General features: G+C 38.8%; 1 protein-coding gene across 5 annotated transcripts in view; it reads left to right on the top strand.

The window, feature by feature from the left end:
- LOC130921953 (phosphatidate phosphatase LPIN2-like) overlaps positions 1–21,563 on the top strand; it is a 29,328-nt gene that overhangs the window by 4,360 nt on the left and 3,405 nt on the right. For 2 of the 5 annotated variants that reach the window (XM_057846343.1, XM_057846345.1), the window contains exons 2-17: positions 2,872–3,072; positions 3,166–3,261; positions 3,594–3,844; positions 6,478–6,579; positions 6,657–6,768; positions 6,845–7,532; positions 7,620–7,713; positions 11,420–11,601; positions 11,689–11,782; positions 11,862–11,931; positions 15,914–16,006; positions 16,080–16,132; positions 16,399–16,543; positions 18,152–18,300; positions 21,178–21,264; positions 21,335–21,487. In XM_057846343.1, coding sequence (XP_057702326.1) covers positions 2,881–3,072; positions 3,166–3,261; positions 3,594–3,844; positions 6,478–6,579; positions 6,657–6,768; positions 6,845–7,532; positions 7,620–7,713; positions 11,420–11,601; positions 11,689–11,782; positions 11,862–11,931; positions 15,914–16,006; positions 16,080–16,132; positions 16,399–16,543; positions 18,152–18,300; positions 21,178–21,264; positions 21,335–21,487 — 2,561 coding nt within the window. In that variant the 5' untranslated portion in view covers positions 2,872–2,880. Of the gene's footprint in view, positions 1–1,414; positions 1,478–2,871; positions 3,073–3,165; positions 3,262–3,593; positions 3,845–6,477; positions 6,580–6,656; positions 6,769–6,844; positions 7,533–7,619; positions 7,714–11,419; positions 11,602–11,688; positions 11,783–11,861; positions 11,932–15,913; positions 16,007–16,079; positions 16,133–16,398; positions 16,544–18,151; positions 18,301–21,177; positions 21,265–21,334; positions 21,488–21,563 lie in introns of those variants that run through there. The other 3 variants (XM_057846346.1, XM_057846344.1, XM_057846342.1) reach the window with 3 other exon arrangements.

The raw sequence follows: 21,563 nt of genomic DNA, 5'->3' as shown, positions 1-21,563 counted from the left end.
GGGGGGGGGGGGGGGGGGAGTGCGCGTTATGTTCAGGAAATTACGGTATGCGATCGGGACTTTCCTAGTTTAAACAATATAGGAAAATAGAGATGAGTAATACACTCGTGCCCTTCAAACTGCTTCCTTTTCCATGTGGAGGAGCTTGTAAAGATTAAATAACGCTGAGAAGGTGCCAGACGATTGTTGCAATTTGAATCGATTATGGGAACATATTGATATTTAATGGCCGTTTTGGTATTAGAGCTACTATACATGTACTCAAAAAAAGGTTGCTAAGTTGCTGACCCGATTTCCCCAACCTGTTGGTAAATTTTATTTATATCAGTCCTTTTATACAAGCTGTTTACTAATGTTGAACACTTTTTAGAATTTATTCTGTGAATTTTTTTAAGCTAGTAGTTTCCAAAGGTTAAAAAAAAAAATGTGAGTAGGTGACTTAGCAAGTAAGTGATTTATGAATTTGCAATAGTTCAATGTCCTTTTTCGGGAGGCTTCGGGTCTTCAATTTGAGGCTTGAAATGAAATGGACAAAACTATCATGCTCATAATGATGCTTATTGATGAAATTTTATACAAGCACTAGGGGCATTTTTATAACTCTCCAGTTGCCCCTATTTTTATTCCTGTACAAGGCTTCTTCTGACCTCGTGTGATTACCATTGAATTCAGCAGACCACGGTAATCCCGGTCTCACTACGCTGGAAGTTTCTGTAGTCATTCGTTCAGTCAGTGACCAAAATCGACAGACGTGAACCTGCAGAACACACAATCAGCTAAGATTGAGTTAGATGCCTAAATTACATTCAATCGTCTTACTTTGTGAAGTGGTCTTCTTACGCTGGCAGGAGCGTCCATGTCATGTGCCAAATATTTGTTTGACTCCACCTCCAATGGACCAAGATCTTGCAAAAATTCCCACTGCTTGATCGCTCATGTCTTATCGGTCGGAGAGCTGTAGTCAGGTCCAGAACCTAACTGACTGATGAGTCGTGTGTGCTGTGTTTCCATGCCAGCCCAGTTTGAATAGCTTGTCTAAGCCTCTCAGAAATTGCTGGTTTGGCTGTCATGTGAAGCGCCAGTGAGGAAGTACAAACTAGACAGAGGGTATCTATGTGCGTGGAGTTAATTGTGCAACACAAAGGAAGCGAGAGTTTGACTGAATATGCTAGGACTCTCTCATAAACCATTTTGCCTTGAACACACGGAGCACTGTAACTCATTGGTTTGACCAGTGATGTGACGGCAGACTGAAGATAGTGAGTCGATGGGATTATTGTTTCTTCAGTCCTAATTTGGAATGATTGACGCAAACCAAAAGTTATCATTGAGCCTAATAATGTGGGGAAAATAGTACCGGGTAACCTAGGCAACCAGCAGGTGCTGGCGTGTGCTTTAATTGTGGTGTGGTATGGCAGAGAGAAGGTCAAGGAATCACAGCCTGCTTGAGAAGGAACATCTGCATCCTTCACTGTGGGTAAGATTTGACTTTTGAAATATATGACACGTGTTGTTGTTAAACAGACAATCACTTAGTAATAGTGAAATTTGGACTTGTTACGTTTAGGGCTGCTGCTGTTATTTTAGTAGTCGATTAATCGATGAACTAGTTAGTTCGAATAATCGAGTAATCTGATAAGGAACATAAAAAATTCAAGTACCTGAGCTGAGCCTCAAACGTTTAAAAAATAAATAAATGAAGATCTCAGTACAACAAAAGAACAATTAGCTAACTTGGATAGCAAAAGTCTGCTAGCTTAAATGCTATAAAATGCTAACATTTTTTTTGTACAATGCTCTTAACAAATGGGTCAAACACATATTCCCACAAAAAACGGCTAAATATACCCATAAACTAAGTTACGAATGCATTAAAAGAACATTAGCTCAAACAAAAACTTAGCTTATGTTGGTCTTAACAGAGAGCAGCTGGATTCAGCCATGTGAAATGAGTCAATATCTTATTCACTGTTGCCACTAGAGGGCAGTGTATTCACCCAAATCAATAAAACTAAATGCAAACACTGTCAAAACAAACCATTATAATGCCTCTTTCATTAAACGAATACTCGAAGCAGCAAAATCTAATTCAAATATTTTTTCTAATCGAATTACTCAAGTAAATCGATTAATCGTTGCAGCACTAGTTACGTTTAAACAAAACAGATTTACTTGTACAAGTCAAAGAAAGAGACAAATGCAAAAGCCTTCACTGGCTCCAAATCTGCTTTTAGTTTTTATTTTTGAAAATCTATGATAAAGATAAAATGATTTCCAGGTATATTAAGTGCATTTGGATCATAATTCACTCTAATATGTAGCAGAGCAGTGGTTGGTAACTATTGACTTAGGAGTGAATATTTGAATTCACAATATTTTTAATTTGTAAGTTCAAAAAATTAATTCATTGGTAATGAAGTACAATAACAGAAAATGCTCGGCAGTCCAAAATAATGGAAGAAATGGTTTTAGAATCCCCTTTGCAAAGCTGTGGAGTCGCTTCTTTAAGCCTGTTGTGGCTTGCTGTGGAGAATGTAGTCTGTTTTCAGAATACCGAGACAAACAACTGAAAGCTGGCTTGATGTTTTTGTTGAGTCGTTAATTTATTCCTGACCCGAACTGTTATTATCAGAAATCCTGTAACACCACAGGCAATTCATATGTTGTAGAAAGTTCTTCCATTGTATTTTTTTCTCTTTCTTTTAACTAAACAGTGTAATTATATGCATATTTTCATTATTAGACAACTCTCATATTGGTTCATCTAATGACTTTACCTACTGGATTTTTTTGCTGTCAATGAAGGACAACATATGAAACAATAGAGCTTCCATTCTTACCGTTTTCTCCCATCTTGTTTTCACTGTCTAGTCCCAAACCATGAATATTGTGGGCCAGTTGGCAGAGACTGTGTATGTGACGGTCAAAGAGCTGTACAGTGGCCTCAACCCTGCCACTCTCACCGGAGGGATAGATGTCATCGTGGTACGACAGCCTGATGGGTCGTTCCAGTGTTCACCTTTTCATGTCCGCTTTGGCAAACTGGGAGTGCTTCGCTCCAAGGAGAAAATTGTAAGTTCAAGATCCCTCCCATTTTCTTTTAAGATCTTCTGTTACATTTAAAATCTCTTTTTGGTTTCACTGATGCCTTGCACTATTCTTTAGGTGGACATTGAGATAAATGGAGAATCAGTTGACCTGCACATGAAACTGGGGGACAATGGTGAAGCTTTTTTTGTGGAACAAAATGAAAACTTGGAGGTAAGATGTACAGATACGACAGGCTGGATTTACACCACATTATTCAAGTGGATTAAATATTCTAAGGCTCGAGGTTTCAATATCAGCTCTCTCGAGTTTCGTTTGCATGTCCTCAAGTAAGATGCAATAAGCTGCAGCTCACCCTTATGAGCAGGACATTCAGGACTTCTGGGCAGCTCTATTTAATGTTTATAGGCAATAGATAAAAATTAGTCACTTAAAGATGCAATCTAAATCCAGCCTTAAAGATTTGATTTCATGTATTATATATAAAGGTATAATATTAGTTCTAGGCTTGCTTTGTTGTTCATGAACGTATTCTTTCTTTGAAGACGGAAGTCCCTGCCCATCTCTGCACTTCCCCTATTCCTCTTGATGACCCAGAAGAGACGACCGAAGCATCCTCAGTCTCTGGTTCCGGAACGCGCAAGAAGAGGCGTCGTCGGAAACGCGCGCGCTCAGATAGTCACCAAAGAGAAGAGGGCATCTCCTCTTCAGATGAACAGGACAAGGAATTGGACAAAGATCATAGTGGACAAGATAGTCCAAATAAAGAAAACCATGCCACACAGTTGCAAGTCAGGTTAGTGAACAAACCAGATTTTGTTATTCCTTGTTGTGCTCCCCTAATAAGTGGTAAATTATATTTTTATGTAATTTGTTAGTTAAGCAGGTTTATGAAAAACTATTTTTGTTTACTGTGGTTAAGAGGTGGCTCATGTGCTTTAGAAATTTTGATTCAAACCCAAATAAAAAATTTAGTGTGTGGTTTGAGTCAAGATGGAACCATTCCTTGTCACCCAAGTTTATATTTTTATTATTTGTCTTCCCCAGCATCACATGGGGCTGGTTGTTTATTTAAATCAAACTTGAAAGATAACAAATTTCAACATATATTCTTTAGGGCTGTCAAATTTATTGCGTTAACGGGCGGTAATTAAAACGTCAACGTCAAAATATTTGACGCAATTAATGCACGGAATGACCCATTAGTGCGTTGCCTCAAACAGTTTACAATGACGCCGTTTAAGCACATTGGGAGCGAAAAGGCGGAGAAATGCGAGTGGATACAGGCGTTCATTGACGATCAGACGATCTTTTACTTAACACACTTAATTGAACACAATGCAGAAGATATTGTATACCATTTGCAGCCACTACTGACAGTCATGGTTGCCCAACTTCCCAGCATGCATTTGGGCGTAGCAGGAGACGATCTTTTTCTTAACACGCTTAATTGAACACAACGCAGAACATATTGTATACCATTGGCAGCCACCACTGACAGTCAGGGTTACCCAACTTCCCAGCATGCAGTTAGGCGGAACAATTAAGTCACTACACTACCATTTAGTGAAGGCACAACAAAAATAATATTCCTATCTCTCAAAAAAATAATGTTCACAAAAAGAAAAGCGCTCAATGTAAAGAGAACTGGAATTCCCAATCAAAAGAGCTATGCAAAATAGACTTTGCCTTGGCTAGATCTCTAATTCATTTAAAACTCGCCATTGACACCTTGTGGTGTATTTTCAATCACTACTTTACTTATCTTTCCATTCCAACAACAATTTACAGAAAAATATGGCATATTTTAGAGATGGTTTGAATTGTGATTGATTACGATTAATTAATTTTTGAGCTGTGATTAACTCGATAAAATCGTTTGACAGCCCTAATATTTTTGCTCTTATAATGGTACCAAATACGCATGTGCCGGTATGAGATTTTGACGCTATGAAAACCTTAAGCAAAAATATTGTTATTTTGAGATGTATCTATGGGTTAAAAAAAAAAATCCATTGAACAGGATTTTAAAAAAAATTTCACAACATATTTACAAATTTAACATCGACATGAACATAATATTAAATAAATAAAATAACAAAAAAATAAATAACTGAAATACCTTAAATAACATTGAAATGAATAGAACTTACAGACTAAACCCACAGCCACAGCTCAAGTTGCTAAACATAGAACAAAGATAATTATTTCCCATAAAAAAGTAAAAACACTTCTAAATAAAATTTTAAATATATATATACAGTATATATCAGGAAATTTAAAGCTCAATCTCATCATTTTTAGAGACTTGCCCTTTTTATACATATTTCTCTCTCAGTCCAAGTTATGATGAAGGAATGTGAGTGTGTTCACCTTTTCTGGGTTAATATACCACTCCTACTATTAATATTAATTAGTTGAATATTACTGGAGAGCAAGCGTAAGAGACAACTCGCGTGTGTATGACTCGTATCAATTTACACATTATGCACACGCACACCCACACACCTACTCAACACAGAAAGTCGCCAGAGAAAAAAACACCACAGGCTGTATTATGGGAATGTTATTTTGAACAGATGTTTACAATAGCGGAAGATTTTACAAAAGTACGCTTATAGTGAGGATAGTGAGGAAACCTATCCTTTTTGACATGCTAACTAGCCATATTAATAGCCTTGTTACCAAGCTTACATTACAGTATTTGTTTTACCGTCGCTAGGCACATGAAACACGCTGGAGTGAACTCTCGTAGTTAGTGGGAAACGTTCATGACAGCCAGACTTACTGTAAATCTTGTGCAAAGTGACGGATGATGGTCACGTTAAAGTGAAATCATGTTGGAGGTGTTGCCTGCACTTTGGCTATCCTTCCTCCTCTAAGCTGCAGCCGTCTATATCTTTTCAATAGCTGAAATACTAATACTAATACCATACTAGCGACTGTCTTTTTGGAGGGGGGAAAAGCTCAGGTGTAGTTTTGACAGTCGGTACAGTGTGACCGACACACAGGACTGAGCAGCAACCGGAGGGGGAGGGGTAAGCGCTGTCGCTCCAAGCCCTTTCTCGCAGCGTTTTTGGGACCAAAAAAAAATAGCTTATACCGTACTACGGTATGACGGAAAATTTTAGTGGTCTTGAAACCGTGACGTTTTCATACCACGGTAGACCTTTAAACCGGTAACCGGAACATGCCAATTACCAAATGACCAAAAACAACCTTTTAGCATATAATATACAGTATTACTAGTAGATTAATGTTGTAATGTGGTTTACACAAACAAATAGCCAAACAACACCACTTCATTACGATATAACCAATTTAGTGGCAGTAAATGACATCATAACAATTGAAATGGCAGAAGATTGAATTAGGAGAAAACTACATAGGATCTCTCTGAGGTCACCATGCTTTGCTTTTATTTGACAGTAAATCGGTGTACTACTCGTTGTCTGAGGAGCCACCCGAGGAGGAGCTGGAGGTCAGAGATGCTCACCGACACTCAGATGGAGACCAGTCACCTGTAGAAAAGTAGGAAAGATTCCTTTCTGAATATGATACAAACTGACAGGCAGAAACATTACCATACTTATTTCTCCTTATCTAAGCAGTGTGTTCGACAGCCGTCCATCCTCTCCTAAGAGTGACTCTGAACTTGTGGTGAAAAACCATGAGTCTTCTGGAGTACTGATGCAGTGGAACTGGGGTGGCTTTCCCATGGTATGCCCGTACTAACAGACCTATGTGTCGCATAGAAGTTCTATATTTAAAATTATCATTGCTTTCAATTTTACAGCCACGCCACTCTGAGAGATCCTCAGTGGAAATCCAGCATTCTGAAACTCATTTTCGCACTATTCAGAGGCAAGACTCATTTGACATGGGCAATGAGCCTGTGAACAATTTTAGCAGAGTGCGCCGTGTAACTGTGGTCAGACCACAACCCAGGACTCAGTCACTAGACCTGAGTAACTATGCTTTACAAACAATGCCTCTGACGTTTGATAACAACCATACATTGACCAGTTTAACCCTTTGTGACCAATCAAAAAGTGGCTCAGAGAAGGATGACTCTGAAATCTCTGCCCATGCAGACAGTTCAGTCAATATTAGCTATGTTAGTGGCATAAGTGATACAGCGGATGCACAAACTAATATAGAAAGTCAACCAGGTAAAGAAAGCCAAGACACTCAGGTCGCAACAAATGTCCCAGACAACGAAAGTGTAGTTAGTGCAGCATCCTCAAATATTCAGCAGACTGAGCATTGGGAACAAGGCTACACTAGTAGCACCCCTGTGAGTGAGGGTGACCGTGGAATAGATCCCTGCTCTGAGAGCGTGAAAGAGAATGGCAGACCTGATGTGGCAGACTTTGCTTCTCCAAAAGATGACGCTAAAGACAATGAAGTCAGTGGGAAAACTGCTGAAGAATTAGGAAACTTCTCCGAAAAATCTAACAATCAAGAACAAGACAAAAAGAAGGGTGAGTTTCGAATGATCATGTTTGTGCCCATCTGGAATTCAGTCTCAAATATGTGTGACAACCTTAACAAGTTCACGCATTTGGTAGGCAAACGTAACCATCATCTGGGACCAACAGGCATTTACTTGGATGATCTGACTTCACTTGATCCTGAGCTTGCAGCTCTCTACTTCCCCAAAAGGTAAGAAAAATAAAGCTAAATGTTTGTGTACAGTAGTGTGAAAAAGTATTTGTCCCTCCGTTTTGTTGCACATTTATCATAATTCAATGTTTTATTATCTCAACAAGCCAATTTTAATACCTCGTAAACAATCCATGTACATTTAGAAATTAATGCAGTTTCTAAGGAGGTGTCAGTATGTATTTTTCACAACACTGTGCTTTTGATAGCTGACTGGCTCACGACTGCTACCGTACCATGTAAAGGGGCTCTTTAAATCAAGCCTTCTTTTCAATGTCTATCTTCATTGGCATTTAAACATAACCATTTAATGTCATCCCTCCAAGTCAACGGGATTGTGTATTGCTGTCAAAGGCAGTCAATGAGTTAAATTTTCTGAAAACATCTGTTAATCTACTTCACATGGCCCAAAAATTCTCAAGGTTTTAACAGTCTCAACTAAGTTCAATACAGACATTTTAAGATAGCCGACGTACAAAGTGCGGAGCTTTACCCCTCAAGTCAAAAAGTTTGATAGAGATTAAAACCTAAATAAAACTGGATTTACCTGTTTATGAGCCTATAAAGGATTCGCAAGCCTACATTGACACAGATTATCAGAAATGTGTCATTGCTAACAACAAATCGGCGGCTACAAACACCTGAGCTAAGCTGAGTTCAAACAAAATGGAATCCTGTGGTGTCAGTGAATTTATAATATTTATAAAACTAAACTCAACTAAAGAAGCTTGATTTACTCCAGTAACTGACAACAGATGTCGAAGAACTAAAGCATTCTGTGGAGTTTAACAGCTCGCTCATCAAGGTGCTAAAGGCCAACAATGCATCATTTCGAAGTGTTGTAAACAATCTTAAATGTTTGATACCGGGTTTCAGTACTAAACCTGAATGTTGTCGAAGGGTTTCTGTATCAAACCCAAATACAAGTAGTCACCGGGTTACGACGTACTCGACTTACGCGATTTCGACTTTACGACGCCAGAGTCTCGTCCGCCATTTTGTCTCTAGTCGTTTTTTTTTTTTTTTTTTGTATGTTTTTTTTTTTTTTTTTAGTCTCATAAACAGTACCATATTGTACCTCACAGTATGTTTTTTTTTTTACTTCATTAATATGACGTGTTCTGTTGTTCAGTTTTACAGACAACAAACAAGGCGATTGTGCTTTTTGAAGCTTTTTGCTTCCTTCACTTTCGACAGTTTGTAAAACTGTACCAGACATGTACACTACACGACATTTTAACAATAAGATACTTGACACAAAACAATTGGCGTTCAGACGTACATCTAGTCTGATAAATTTGTAGATCTAGAAGAATAAATTAGCCTAATTTGCCTAACAAAAGTCCGGTAGCTTAAATGCTAACGTATTTACAATTCTCATAGCATATCGTTCACACATAACACACAAACCGTAGCTGTAAATTTAAGTACAAATGCATACACAAACATATAGCTGAAACAACTTACCGTCGTATGTGGGCCAAACCAAAGCTTAGCTATCCTTTATCCATGTCAGACATCTGAGTCTGCTTCTGTCATACAAGGCGACAGTCCAGCCAGACCCAACGCTGCCAACAGAGGGCAGTGTATCCTCCATCATTAAACAAAATACAATACTTTTAGACGTTCTGGATAGTTATTTTGGGGTACTTAAAGGGTTAATTCCGATTTAGGCTGAAATTCGGGTTACGTCGCAAGCGTAGGAATGGAACTCGTTCATAACATGGGGAGTACCTGTATTGTACATGGGTTTGTGAAGAGTTGTCCTTTATGTTCTCTGCATTTGGCCTGTGACCAATCAAAGACAGCCAGTATAGTTTGCAGTTCACCTGCAACTCTGATGAAGACCCGAAAAAAGTAGAGTTTGTACATACAAACAAAAGTCTCTCCCGTGTATCAAATGTAACATGCCTTTTAACCCTATGAAATGCATTGACCAGTTTTTTTCTTTCGAGCTTTCACATCAGTATTTTTACTTTCTAAAACTATTTTATAGATAAAGATTTAAGCTGCATCCCAACATTTGTGATAGAGCGGGGCGGTTTACCAAAAATTTACCGTTACCGAGATGGTTCACGATGACCGACGTAATTTTGACCATGTCGGTAAATTCCTTTTTTTAATGAAAGGAAAAAAGAAAGTCTTTTCGGCCATGCTCATTCCACTTTAAGAAAGCAGCCAGTGTGCTTACGTTTGAACTCACGTGGTATCGTGTAATCAAACAAACAGAAGTCCGGTACGCTAACGCAAGCGGCTAATTTTACAACTGAACGTGATGGAGTTGGATAATAGTGAAACGGGTACTGGTAGCCAGGCCACAGGCATTTTGAGTATAGCATTGGTCAACGTTCATAGTGTGGTGTTGGTGCCAAGAAAGACCTCGGCGTCTTATGTCTGGAAAAATTTTGGATTCGAGAAGGACGAAGTCTCCATTACCACCTGCGACAGCGGCTCTAACCTTGTTGAAGTGGCTGAACTTAATGAGTGGATTGGGCACAGGACTGCATTTAGTAATCAGTATGTCGCGTTTTGTATCTTTGTGTGCGGATGATTTCTCTGATAACTTTCATGATGGTACACACATTCAGTATAAAGTATAATCCAAAAGTGTAGCCTATAATATGACTGTTTAATGGCCACAGTTATTTTTCTGCATGTGCTTGCTTTATTCTGTGTCGTTACTGCCATTATAAAATCTTAAATGTTTCATTGGCATAAGAGTAAGAGCAGTATAGCTTAATGTGTGTGGGGGTGGGGGGTGTTCCATGTCTGTGTGTATTTCAGAAAACCCTGAAGTAAACACTTGTGTTGAGTAATCATGCCACAGCAGCCATTAAAAATAAGTTGTCTGAAACTCGGTCCTCTGTTTGAAGTGTACTGTTCTCAAGCCCCTCTCGTTGTTAGTCATTTGTGTCACAATGACATTTTTGCACAGTGGCCCTATTGATATTTATAATATTGTACATTGTGCAAGTCATACAAGCTGTTATAAATGTTCATACTTGAATGCTTATTGTTTGCAAGATATTTTTTTGAATGTACACTTGTGAAATACGGTAAATTGAAAGCTGGCAAATAAATCACCGAGAAACGGTTAATTTGTATTTCATGCATTGATTCAGATTTTCAAATTATATAACAGTCCACAAGGGTTCAATCCCGGGCTTCGGCCTTCCTGTGTGGAGTTTGCATGTTCTCCCCGTGCCTGCGTGGGTTTCCTCCGGGAACTCCGGTTTCCTCCCACATCCCAAAAACATGCATGGTAGGCTGATTGAACACTCTAAATTGTCCGTAGGTATGAGTGTGTGCGTGAATGGTTGTATGTCTCCTTGTGCCCTGCAATTGGCTGGCAACCAGTTCAGGGTGTCCCCTGCCTACTGCCCCGAGTTAGCTGGGATAGGCTCCAGCACCTCCGCGACCCTCGTGAGGAAAAGCGGCATGGAAAATGAATGAATGAATGAATAACAGTCCACTTGGGCAAATTTATCGTCATTTATCGTTACCGAGGTAAATCTGATCAATTTACCGTGATAAGTACTTAGACCAAATCGCCCAGCCATAATTTGTGAGTTCACAACTTTGAAGTGTATCAACTTTGTGGTACTTAAATAGTGTGAGCCATTTTTCTATGCTTATATACTATACAGTATTTATAGTATTCTGTGTTTGATAAATCCAGTTCCATGACTTTTTGGTGTTTCTGCAGTGAAACAGAGCGTTCCTCCCCTCCTGTTGTAGAGCGAGGTTCTGGCTCAGGAAGTCAATCACCGCAATCTATGGGTGCACTGGATAGTGGTACAGAATACCTGTCAGATTCTGCGTCCTACACAACAGAAGTCAGCATGTCCCTCTGTGGATGCGTAGGTGACACCAGTCAAATCACCAAAGGTAAGTGTGAATTTGAGTGATCTGATAACCACATTTCAGCTCATGCGTGATGGATAGTGTCAAATTTGTGTTTTGCTACTTGTCCAGATAAGTTTTTGGAGCACTTAGTGTCATACCAAGACTTTGTCAACAATCCAGGAATCGTTGATGATCCTAGTCTTGTGATATGTATCAATTCCAAGTAAGTTTTCAAGCTCTTTTCATCATGAATGTGATATTATTTATTGCTATGTATTTACATTTTTGCTCATTTTTAACAGTTATTATAACTGGGCAGTGGCTGCTCCAATGATCTTGTCACTGACCGCTTTCCAGAAGAATTTACCCAAGGTTTGATTGTTTTGTTAAAGAATAATTTTGATTTAGGCCTTGTTCACACATAGCAGGGCTTTTTAAAATGAGTATTTTGGCCGCTCCATCCAAAAAAAATCTACGTATAGCTGAAAACACAGACAAGACTCAAAAAGCAGTTTCTGCTCTTGCACCCCTCTTTAAAATAAACTGCTGTTTTTTAAGCCATAAGAACTGTTGTATTTGATAGAACAACATGTCTATATACTGCCATAGCAGATTCATGGTGCATTAAATCCCCAAACTATTTTTAATTTGTCCGTTTTACCCTGGAAACCCCCGTTTACAGACTTCACGCAACCACTTTTGTTTCAACCCAACCATAAAAAGTAGGTAATTAGTTAAATTTATTATGGTATTTATTCAACATGTCTGTCATTTTGCGTTTTGAATCATTCATTGACGCAGGGGTCGCGTTAACCGGATATTTTCCGTCGTTGACCGGTTTTTTAAAACGGTGACGGAAAAAGCTGAAGTCCGTCCGTCATTTTGACAGGTTGCAATTCACACCCCAGACCACAGGGTGGCGAGTTAGCATATTAATTAGCTATTGTCTCTTAATGCATGACGTCGTTGGCTCTTCTGTCAGAATATTGTAGCGTCACCGGGGTCTGGCGGCGGCACCGTGATTGACACATCAACGCAAGGTTCTTATTGGTGCACCCGGTGTGCCAGTGCGTCATCCAATTGATGGACAAGATTGCCACCTGTGTATAGACCCCAATCACATGACGTCACAACTCCGCCCCCCTGACTGGAGCCGCCATATCGTCATGTTTACACATTACCGCTACGTACATGCCTCCTATTACGGCGTGTTTTTCTGCTCGTTAATATTAATAATCAAAATGGTGAAGGCGTGTGTGGCGGTTGGTTGCTGTAACAGAGAAGATAGACGGAGAGACTTAAGTTCTACCGTATTCTGAGAGACCCGAAGATGAGAGCGAGATGGACTGCTGTAATTCGACAAGAAATCTGGGCACCAAACGATCACCACAGACTATGTAGTAGTCATTTTATATCTGGTAAGATGCATTTAATATATATTTAGAATATTTTGGGCTGACAACCACAATTAAGATCATTGTGTGACGTTGGTGATTGGGGTCTATATCGTTGCCTCTTTTTCTTTGGGGGCGGAGTTGTTGGCGGTAAGCAGAGTAAAAAGGGAGAAAAATACCACGACTCCCGTGTCTGATTTTTCGCCGCCAAGCAAGCGTTACAATATTAATTAAAAATAAATAAAAACTAAACTATTGAATATGTCATCATTATCATTTTAAAAATTTAAGTGACGGGTAAAAATAGACTATGACCGGATTTTTATGACCCTGTCAGTCAAAATGACAGACAACGAAAATGTCTAGCGCAACCTCTGCATTGACGTCTAATATTTCGTAGAAAAAAAAACGACTTTAAAAAATTATTCACTCGCATATTTTAAACTTTTAATCAAATTATGTCACAATGAAAAAAATTGTGTCTGTTAAAAGTCATGGATATCTACCTCATAACGATGGCTTAATTTTATTTTTGTTACTGTTGCATTTTCCCTGGTATGTTTGATGATAAATAATCGATCCAAACAAAGAAAAATTTAAAAACACAACAAAAAGTTCAAAAGGGTAATTAGGGTTGTTCCGATCATGTTTTTTTGCTCCCGATCCGATCCCGATCGTTTTAGTTTGAGTATCTGCCCATCCCGATATTTCCCCATCCGATTGCTTTTTTTTTTGCTCCCGATTCAATTCCAATCATTCCCGATAATTTTTCCCGATCATATACATTTTGGCAATGCATTAAGAAAAAAATGAATAAAACTCGGACAAATATATACGTACAGTACATCAGTATGTCAACATACAGTACATAAGTACTATATTCGTTTATTATGACAATAAATCCTCAAGATGGCATTTACATTATTAACATTCGTTCTGTGAGAGGGATCCACGGATAGAAAGACTTGTAATTCTTAAAGGATAAATGTGACTTTGTATATTGTGACTAAATATTGCCATCTAGTGTATTTGTTGAGCTTTCAGTAAATGATACTGTAGCCATTTACCTTTTCTGCCCAAATGCATGATGGGAAGTGCAACCATGACTCTGCGTAGTGGCACCAATTGATATATCTTCTCTGCGTTGACAAATTAAGAGTTAAGAAAAAGATCTATTACTACCTTTCTTCCCCACATTGCTTCCCATGATATTTGTAATTGTTGGGAGAGGGATTGTAAGGCTTTAACCAATTAAAAAAAGGCTCTAAAGGCTGCCAAAATTCACTCTACTCATTTTACGCGGCCTTTTAGCTTTATATATAGGTAAACCGGCGCCATTATAGATTGAACGCAACAATGTGTGAGTGGGTCGTGCAGCGCATGCGTTAATTGCGTTAAATACTTTAACGTGATTCATTTAAAAAAAAATTCATTACCGCCGTTAACGCGATAAATTTGATAACCCTACTTTAAGCCAAAACTAAAGACTCTGGATGAGTGTAAGACATTTTGTCTGTAACGTTAAATATAATTAGAAAACGGTTTAATTAAAAGATATATATATATATTAAAAAAAGGCATGTCCGATATTTTTTGGCCGATTCCGATACTTTCAAAATGACGTGATGCCGATCGATCGGGACATCTTTAGTAAATATACGAAAAAGAACATCTCGACCACTCCGTGATGTCTGTGTTTTCTGCATCGCGACCCCTGTTACATGACCATGTTTCAACCATAAAATCTACCAAAATCCGGCTGTGGCCATTCACATCTGTGTCTTGACACTCGATGATGCATGCTACATGGTTTTTGGATGGAAACAAGGTAAATACGCAATAATATCTCGATAAAATCATCGCGTCTTTAATTATGCTCTCGCGTGCTCTCACCTCCAGTTAGGGTTTTGCTGTTTAAAAAAATATATTTTTTTAAATGCCCTCCTGCTCAAAATTTTTCTTCCCCCAGAAAATTGATATTTTAAGCTTTCCAATGATGTATCACACATGCATATAGGACAATTTTGAAATTTGGCCAAATTGGGATTCTCAGACCGGAACTTCAAGTAACCTGAGTGTTTTCTGCCAAATATAATCTACGCTCTCTTCCCTGCATGATGATTTGATGATCTGTCTGAAGCCGAATCCCTTTTTGATTGACAGTGAAATGAGCGAATCAGTGATCTTGTCGTATTAACATCCATCCACGCGAGGCATTTTTCAATTAGCATTCCATTCTGAGTTGAACCGGAGACTTTCATCATCACCCTAGCGACACTTGCTTTGTTAAAAACGACTAGTGAAAATTTGAGCTTCTATTTCTGTTTTTTTTTTTTTTTTTTTTTTTTTTTTTTTTTGTAGCTGCTCGTGTTTGGAGACTTGACTTCTGGCAATCTAGTTTCTTTCTCTGCTGAGCACCGGGTGTCGCTAAGCTCTTCCACCGTCACAAAGCCCTCACAGGGCTTTGAGCTTCTTCTCATTGAAGACCAGCATCCGTCAGGCGATACACTTTGAGCTTCTTCTCATTGAAGACCAGCATCCGTCACTGGCAGTGACAGTGCGATTGTTAAAAAACTCAGAAAATCTCCGGTTATAAATATACAAAAGCAGACATAACAAATACAGAATTCGCAAATCTTCAATTTGGTCGGCGGTTTTTCAAATTTTCGGTTTTAATGCCCGAAATGTGCATTTCCATGTTTATGATAGGCCAAACCATTGAAAACAATTATTTTCTCGAAATACCTAGGGTTTTTCGACAAGGCCTTAAGCCGTAGCTTAAGTTGTAGTTACCGTAACATGTGTTTTTTGTATTCGACCAGAAAATCAGGCCGTACAGAAGGGCCTTTCGTTAATCAAGCTTACTAAATTCTTTAATAATGTTTCATAACAACACAAGATTAACGCCTAATGATTAATTGTAATAGAACTAATGTTGGTTTTGTGTTTTCTATCCTTAGAGTACTGTTGAGAGCTTAGTGAAAGACAAGATGCCCAAAAAGTCTGGCCGCTGGTGGTTTTCCTGGAGGAGACGTGACTTAGACAATAATCAGGTTGCTGTTTTTATCTTTAAAATTTCCCTGAACATGTACTGAACTTGTCTCTTGGTGGGTCTTGGTGTTTCAGCCCCCAAAAAAGGATGAGGAGGCAATGCTGCGTGGGGATCCTAGCGCAGTCACGTAAGATCAATGACAAAGAAACACCCGTAGCATGTTTATAATTTAGCTGCCGTAACATTTTTTTCAACCCAACTGAACCTAAATTACATTCATTATTGCTCAGTACTCTGAGCTATCTGATTGACATTTTGGGTAGTCTTGTAGAGGTACACACCCAGATTTTAAAATATTTTTTGGCTGACCTATTTAGTGAAAGGATTGGGGAAAAATATTTTGCAACAGCTGTCAGTCTTTTGACACATGTGTGTATTTTTTTTTTTACACAGAGACGCGCTGTGTGATGCAGAAAGTGTTGCTGCAGCAAATCAAAAAGCCATCATTTCTTCTAGCCTGTCAACAGAAACACTTCGCACCACTCATTGTCTCACTCAGTTGTACCGCAAATCACTTCGCCTGACATCTGAACAGATAGTAAGTAGACACATGGTTTGCCGTAATTTTTGTACTATAAGGAGCATCTAACTGTGAGCCGCCACCGACCAAATTTGACACAAGAATGGCATTTATTCATAGATAAGCCGCACTGGACTATAACCAGCAGATGTTCTCACTGTATTGTGGGATATTTACACCTAAGTTATTAACTGGTAACACTTTATTTGACGGCCGCATCATAAGACCAAATGAACCACCATGAAGCTTTTAACCAATTGGCTGCAAAGCTTCAAGAAGCTTCATTTGGCCATCACTGCTCCCTTGGGGGAGACCGTCAACCTCTGCTGACACCTGTTGTCAACACTGTTGTCATTGAACATGCCTCCTAGCATGCATTGCAGCGCTACAGATGTAAATAACAATCAAAATTCATGTTCTATGCTAATTAGTTCTTCGATTACTCTTCCAATTGTTTCATCAATTGCTAGTTATGGTATTTGGTAACACTTCATTTGACAGTGGCGCCATAAGACTGCCATAAGACCATCATAATTAAGACATTACTAAAGCTGCAACGATTAATCGATTAACTCGAGTGTTCGATTAGAAAAAAAGATTCGAATTAAATTTTGCTGCTTCGAGTATTCGTTTAATTAAAGTGGCCTTGTGATGGTTTATTTTTAGAGTGTTTGCGTTTAGTTTCATCGATTTGGGTGGATACACTGCCCTCTAGACTGCCTTATTTCACATGGCTGAATCCAGCTGCTCCATGTTAAGAACAACATAAGCCAAGTTTTTGTCTGAGCTAATGTTTTTTAATGCATTTGTAATTTAGTTTATTGGTATAGTTAACTTTTTTTTTTTTTTTTTTTTGGTCGGAATATTTGAACTATTATAGCATTTATGCTAGCGGACTTTTGCTATGTAAGTTAGCCATTGTTCTTTTGTCGTACATAGATCAGTTTTTTTTTTTTTAATATAGTTTGAGGCTCAGCGCAGGTATTTTAATTTTTCATATTCCTTATCCGACTACTTGATTGTTCGAACTAACTAGTTCATCGATTAATCGACTACTAAAATAATCGATAGCTGTAACCCTAGACATTACTCTATCATGAGCATTAACAAATGCTTATGATAGATGTCATTTTGTGTCATCCTGCAGATTATCTCTCTTTGAATGGATGTAAAATATCCGAGCTGTTTTTATAAGTGGCGTTAGTGACATTATTTGCTAATTCAAAATGAGGGGGAAAAAAGTAGCGGCTAATAGTCCGAAAATTACCGTATTTGACAAACATTTTTTCCTCAGTGAAAAACAGTTTCTAGTTGTCTTCATAACGTCATCTGTGATATACATAATGTTACCATAGTGGCAAAAATAAAACTCATGACATTGCAGCATTTTCTGTTTTTTTTTGTGTGTGTGTGAAAAAAAGAGTGTGTTGTTTTCTTTAGGATGTCCACTCCCATGTAGTAGTCTTCTTAGGTCTGAAATTTAATACTGTTTTTACAATTTAATACTAGCACCACTCCAGTTGTGGCAATATTTCTCTACTAAAGTGAGGGACATGCATTGAAATTCATTCTCAAATCACCCTTTTTAGAGAGTGAACTTATGTTGTCACTTTATTTTCTAAACAGGAGAACCTAAATCTGCGCGAAGGAGCCAACAAGGTGATATTTAGTGTGACCACTCAGTACCAGGGAACCTGTCGCTGTGAGGCCGCCATCTATTTGTGGAACTGGGACGACCGTATCATCATTTCGGACATAGACGGCACAATTACCAAGTGAATACAAATGTCTCTCCTTGAGTTATACAGTTAGTCCTGGGTTATGAACGAGTTCCGTTCCTACGTAGCCGACGTTGTTCAACGTAGCCCGAATTTCTTTCATAATATATTGACGGGGCGCGGGGCCGATTAATAGAGCGCCTATATCTGTCAAAGCTGACCAAGTGGAAACATGGACAAAGAACTTTTTACATTGAAAATTCTTGTGAAAAAATGGATAAATCCGTGAATTCTTTATAGATATGGACGTAAAACAGTCTCGATTATTTGTTAAAGGAGCAAAGAACCGAGCATTTATTTTACGTAAATATGTCGAATGTGTTGCGAGTCTTTAAGCCACTGTGGCGCCGCCTTATCACTACAAAGAGTTTTTTACTTTGAAAATTGTTGGGAATAAATGCTTAAATCCCTGAATTCTTTATAAATATGAACGTTTAAAAGACAGTCTCGATTCTTGGTTAAAAGCAAAAAAAAAAAAACAAAAAAAAAAAAACGGGCAGTTAGCATTTATTTTACGTAAATATTGCCAATTATGACACCAATGCCGTAGCGGTTAATTTCTGGAATTTTTTTTTTTTGTTCAAAATGCATACATGGTACGAAAAATATAATACTTACCTTGAATCCTCGAACAAATCACTCCTGAGACAAGCCTTCCTGTTTGTATGTGGTACAGCTTTCGTACTTTTTCAACCTAAATCCGGCGTTGGATCGCTGCATTTGTTTGAGAATAACTTCGACCGACTGAAGCGGAGTGTGGGACGGCCCCCTACTTGAAGGCGTAGTGCAGTGTCTGGTGAATGTGTCCCGTCAATATCATTATGAAGTCTATGGTCGGAATTATCCCTTTAAGTACCCCTACATACCCTCTCTCAAACTAACTATGCAAAAAAGTATTATACGTCAAATTAATAAAATATAGTAAAAAAAATTACATAGACAGATATTACTTCCCGAGGTAACACTGATCACACCATAATTCTTCTTAAAACTGACGTCTATTAATTTGTCACTGTCCAACTGAACACACGATTAAAAAATAAAATACAATAATGACAAAGAGCTTACAATAATTCTTTAAAGTAAGTCAATAGAGACATATTTGCTTACAAAAACATACCTCAATGGCTGCACAATAATTCCGAGGGAAATAAGGTCCAAATCTTGGGCAATTAAACAAGCAAAAAGGCAGTTATTTGTGGCACCGGTCCAGCGGTAAAAAGCAACGCTGCTCAATAAGCTAGTGGGCTAATATCGAGCTAACAGGGGAGGGCATCGCCAAGACACACCGTTTACAGTTTCTCTGCCCTCTTGAAATGTTAACTGGCACTCACCGCCACTTCACAACGTGAAAGAAACCCCTCGAAACTAACGGAAAATAGCGCTGGCATGACGTCAAACAAGTCCGAGTGCAACAAAGGAAAGCGAACCACACATATACTGTAGTATAAAGAAATACCAGCTACAGTGCCCTCCATAATTATTATGTGTTTTTTAGCTTGTAATATTTTTTTTTCTAAATAATATGGGACCTTAATGGAAAAAAAGAGAAAAATCCAACCTTCAATACAAGTGCATTTATTCAGTGGGGAAGGTTCCCAGGGCCTTTGGAAGCAAAACAGCCCCACAGCATCACTGACCCACCCCCATACTACACAGTGGGTATGAGGTGCTTTTCAGCATGCGCATCTTTCGTGGCACGTCAAACCCACTTAGAGTGTTTGGTTCCAAAAAGCTCAATCTTGGTCTCATCTGACCAAAGCACACGGTCCCAGTTGAAGCCCCAATACCGCTTGGCGAACTCCAGACGTTTGCGTTTATGATTGTGAGTGAGGAAAGTTTTTCTCCGTGCATGCCTCCCAAACAGCTTGTTGGCGTGTAGACAGCACCTCATACCCACTGTGAAGTATGAGGGTGGGTCAGCGATGCTGTGGGGCTGTTTCGCTTCCAAAGGCCCTGGGAACCTTGTTAGGGTGCATGGCATCATGAATGCTTTGAAATACCAGGACATTTTAAATCAAAATCTGTTGCCCTCTGCCCGAAAGCTGAAGATGGGTCGTCACTGGGTCTTTCAGCAAGACAATGACCCTAAACATACGGCCAAATCTACACAGAAATGGTTCACAAGACACAAAATCAAGCTCCTCCCATGGCCATCTCAGTCCCCAGACCTCAACCCCATTGAAAACCTGTGGGGTAAGCCGAAGAGGAGAGAGTACAGAGGAGAGGACCCAGGTCTCTGGATGATTTAGAGAGATTCTACAAAGAGGAATGGCTGAAGATCCCTCTTTCTGTCTTTTCCCATCTTGTGAAACATTATAGGAGAAGATTAGGTGCTGTTTTGTTGGCAAAAGGGGATTGTACAAAGTATTAACACCAGGGGTACTAATAATTGTGACACACATTATTTGATGTCAAATAATTATTTCTTTATGTGGGATTTTTTCCCCACTGAATAAATGGATTTTTCTCTTTTTTCCCGTTAAGGTCCCATATTATTTAGAAAAAAAAAAATATTAGAAGCTAAAAACCACATAATTATTATAAATCCAATAATTATGGAGGGCACTGTATGCATAGTAATTACTGTAGAGATCAACCATTTAGAATAATTAGACCTAATAAATAACAAATGACAATATACTGTACTCACCATCAATGCTGAGAGTTTGCGGACGAGACACTGTTATGCGACTTTAAAAAACAAACAAAAAAAAACATCTGGAGAGAAAACAGAGCACGAGACACGCGTCATAAAGTCGAAATCACATAAGTCGGGTACCTCGTAACCTGGGGACTACCTGTATTTTAAATTGGTCTCCTGACACAAACATCTTCAAACATAATGCTTAAAGTAGCTTTGTTTTCCAACAGGTCTGATGCTCTGGGACACATCCTGCCTCAGTTTGGCAAAGACTGGACACACAAAGACATTGCTAAGCTCTACCACAAAATTCACCAGTAGGTGAACTGAAGTATTTGACACTCATATTTGCATAGCTGTTTAAATGACTTACTTCTTTCGATGCAGAAATGGCTACAAGTTTCTGTATTGTTCTGCGCGAGCGATAGGCATGGCCGCCATCACGAAGAACTACCTGCAGTGGGTCAATGACAAAGGCACTGTTCTCCCGAAAGGCCCAGTACTGCTGGCCCCGAGCAGCCTATTTTCAGCACTGCACAGGTAGAAACATTCATGATTAGTTCTCTCCCTTTTGATTATTTTGAGAATTTATATGTAATATGTCATTCGGATAATT

This window comes from Corythoichthys intestinalis, chromosome 9 (assembly GCF_030265065.1).
Source record: "Corythoichthys intestinalis isolate RoL2023-P3 chromosome 9, ASM3026506v1, whole genome shotgun sequence".
NCBI lineage: Eukaryota > Metazoa > Chordata > Actinopteri > Syngnathiformes > Syngnathidae > Corythoichthys > Corythoichthys intestinalis.
This window is presented reverse-complemented; position numbering and strand designations above follow the sequence as displayed.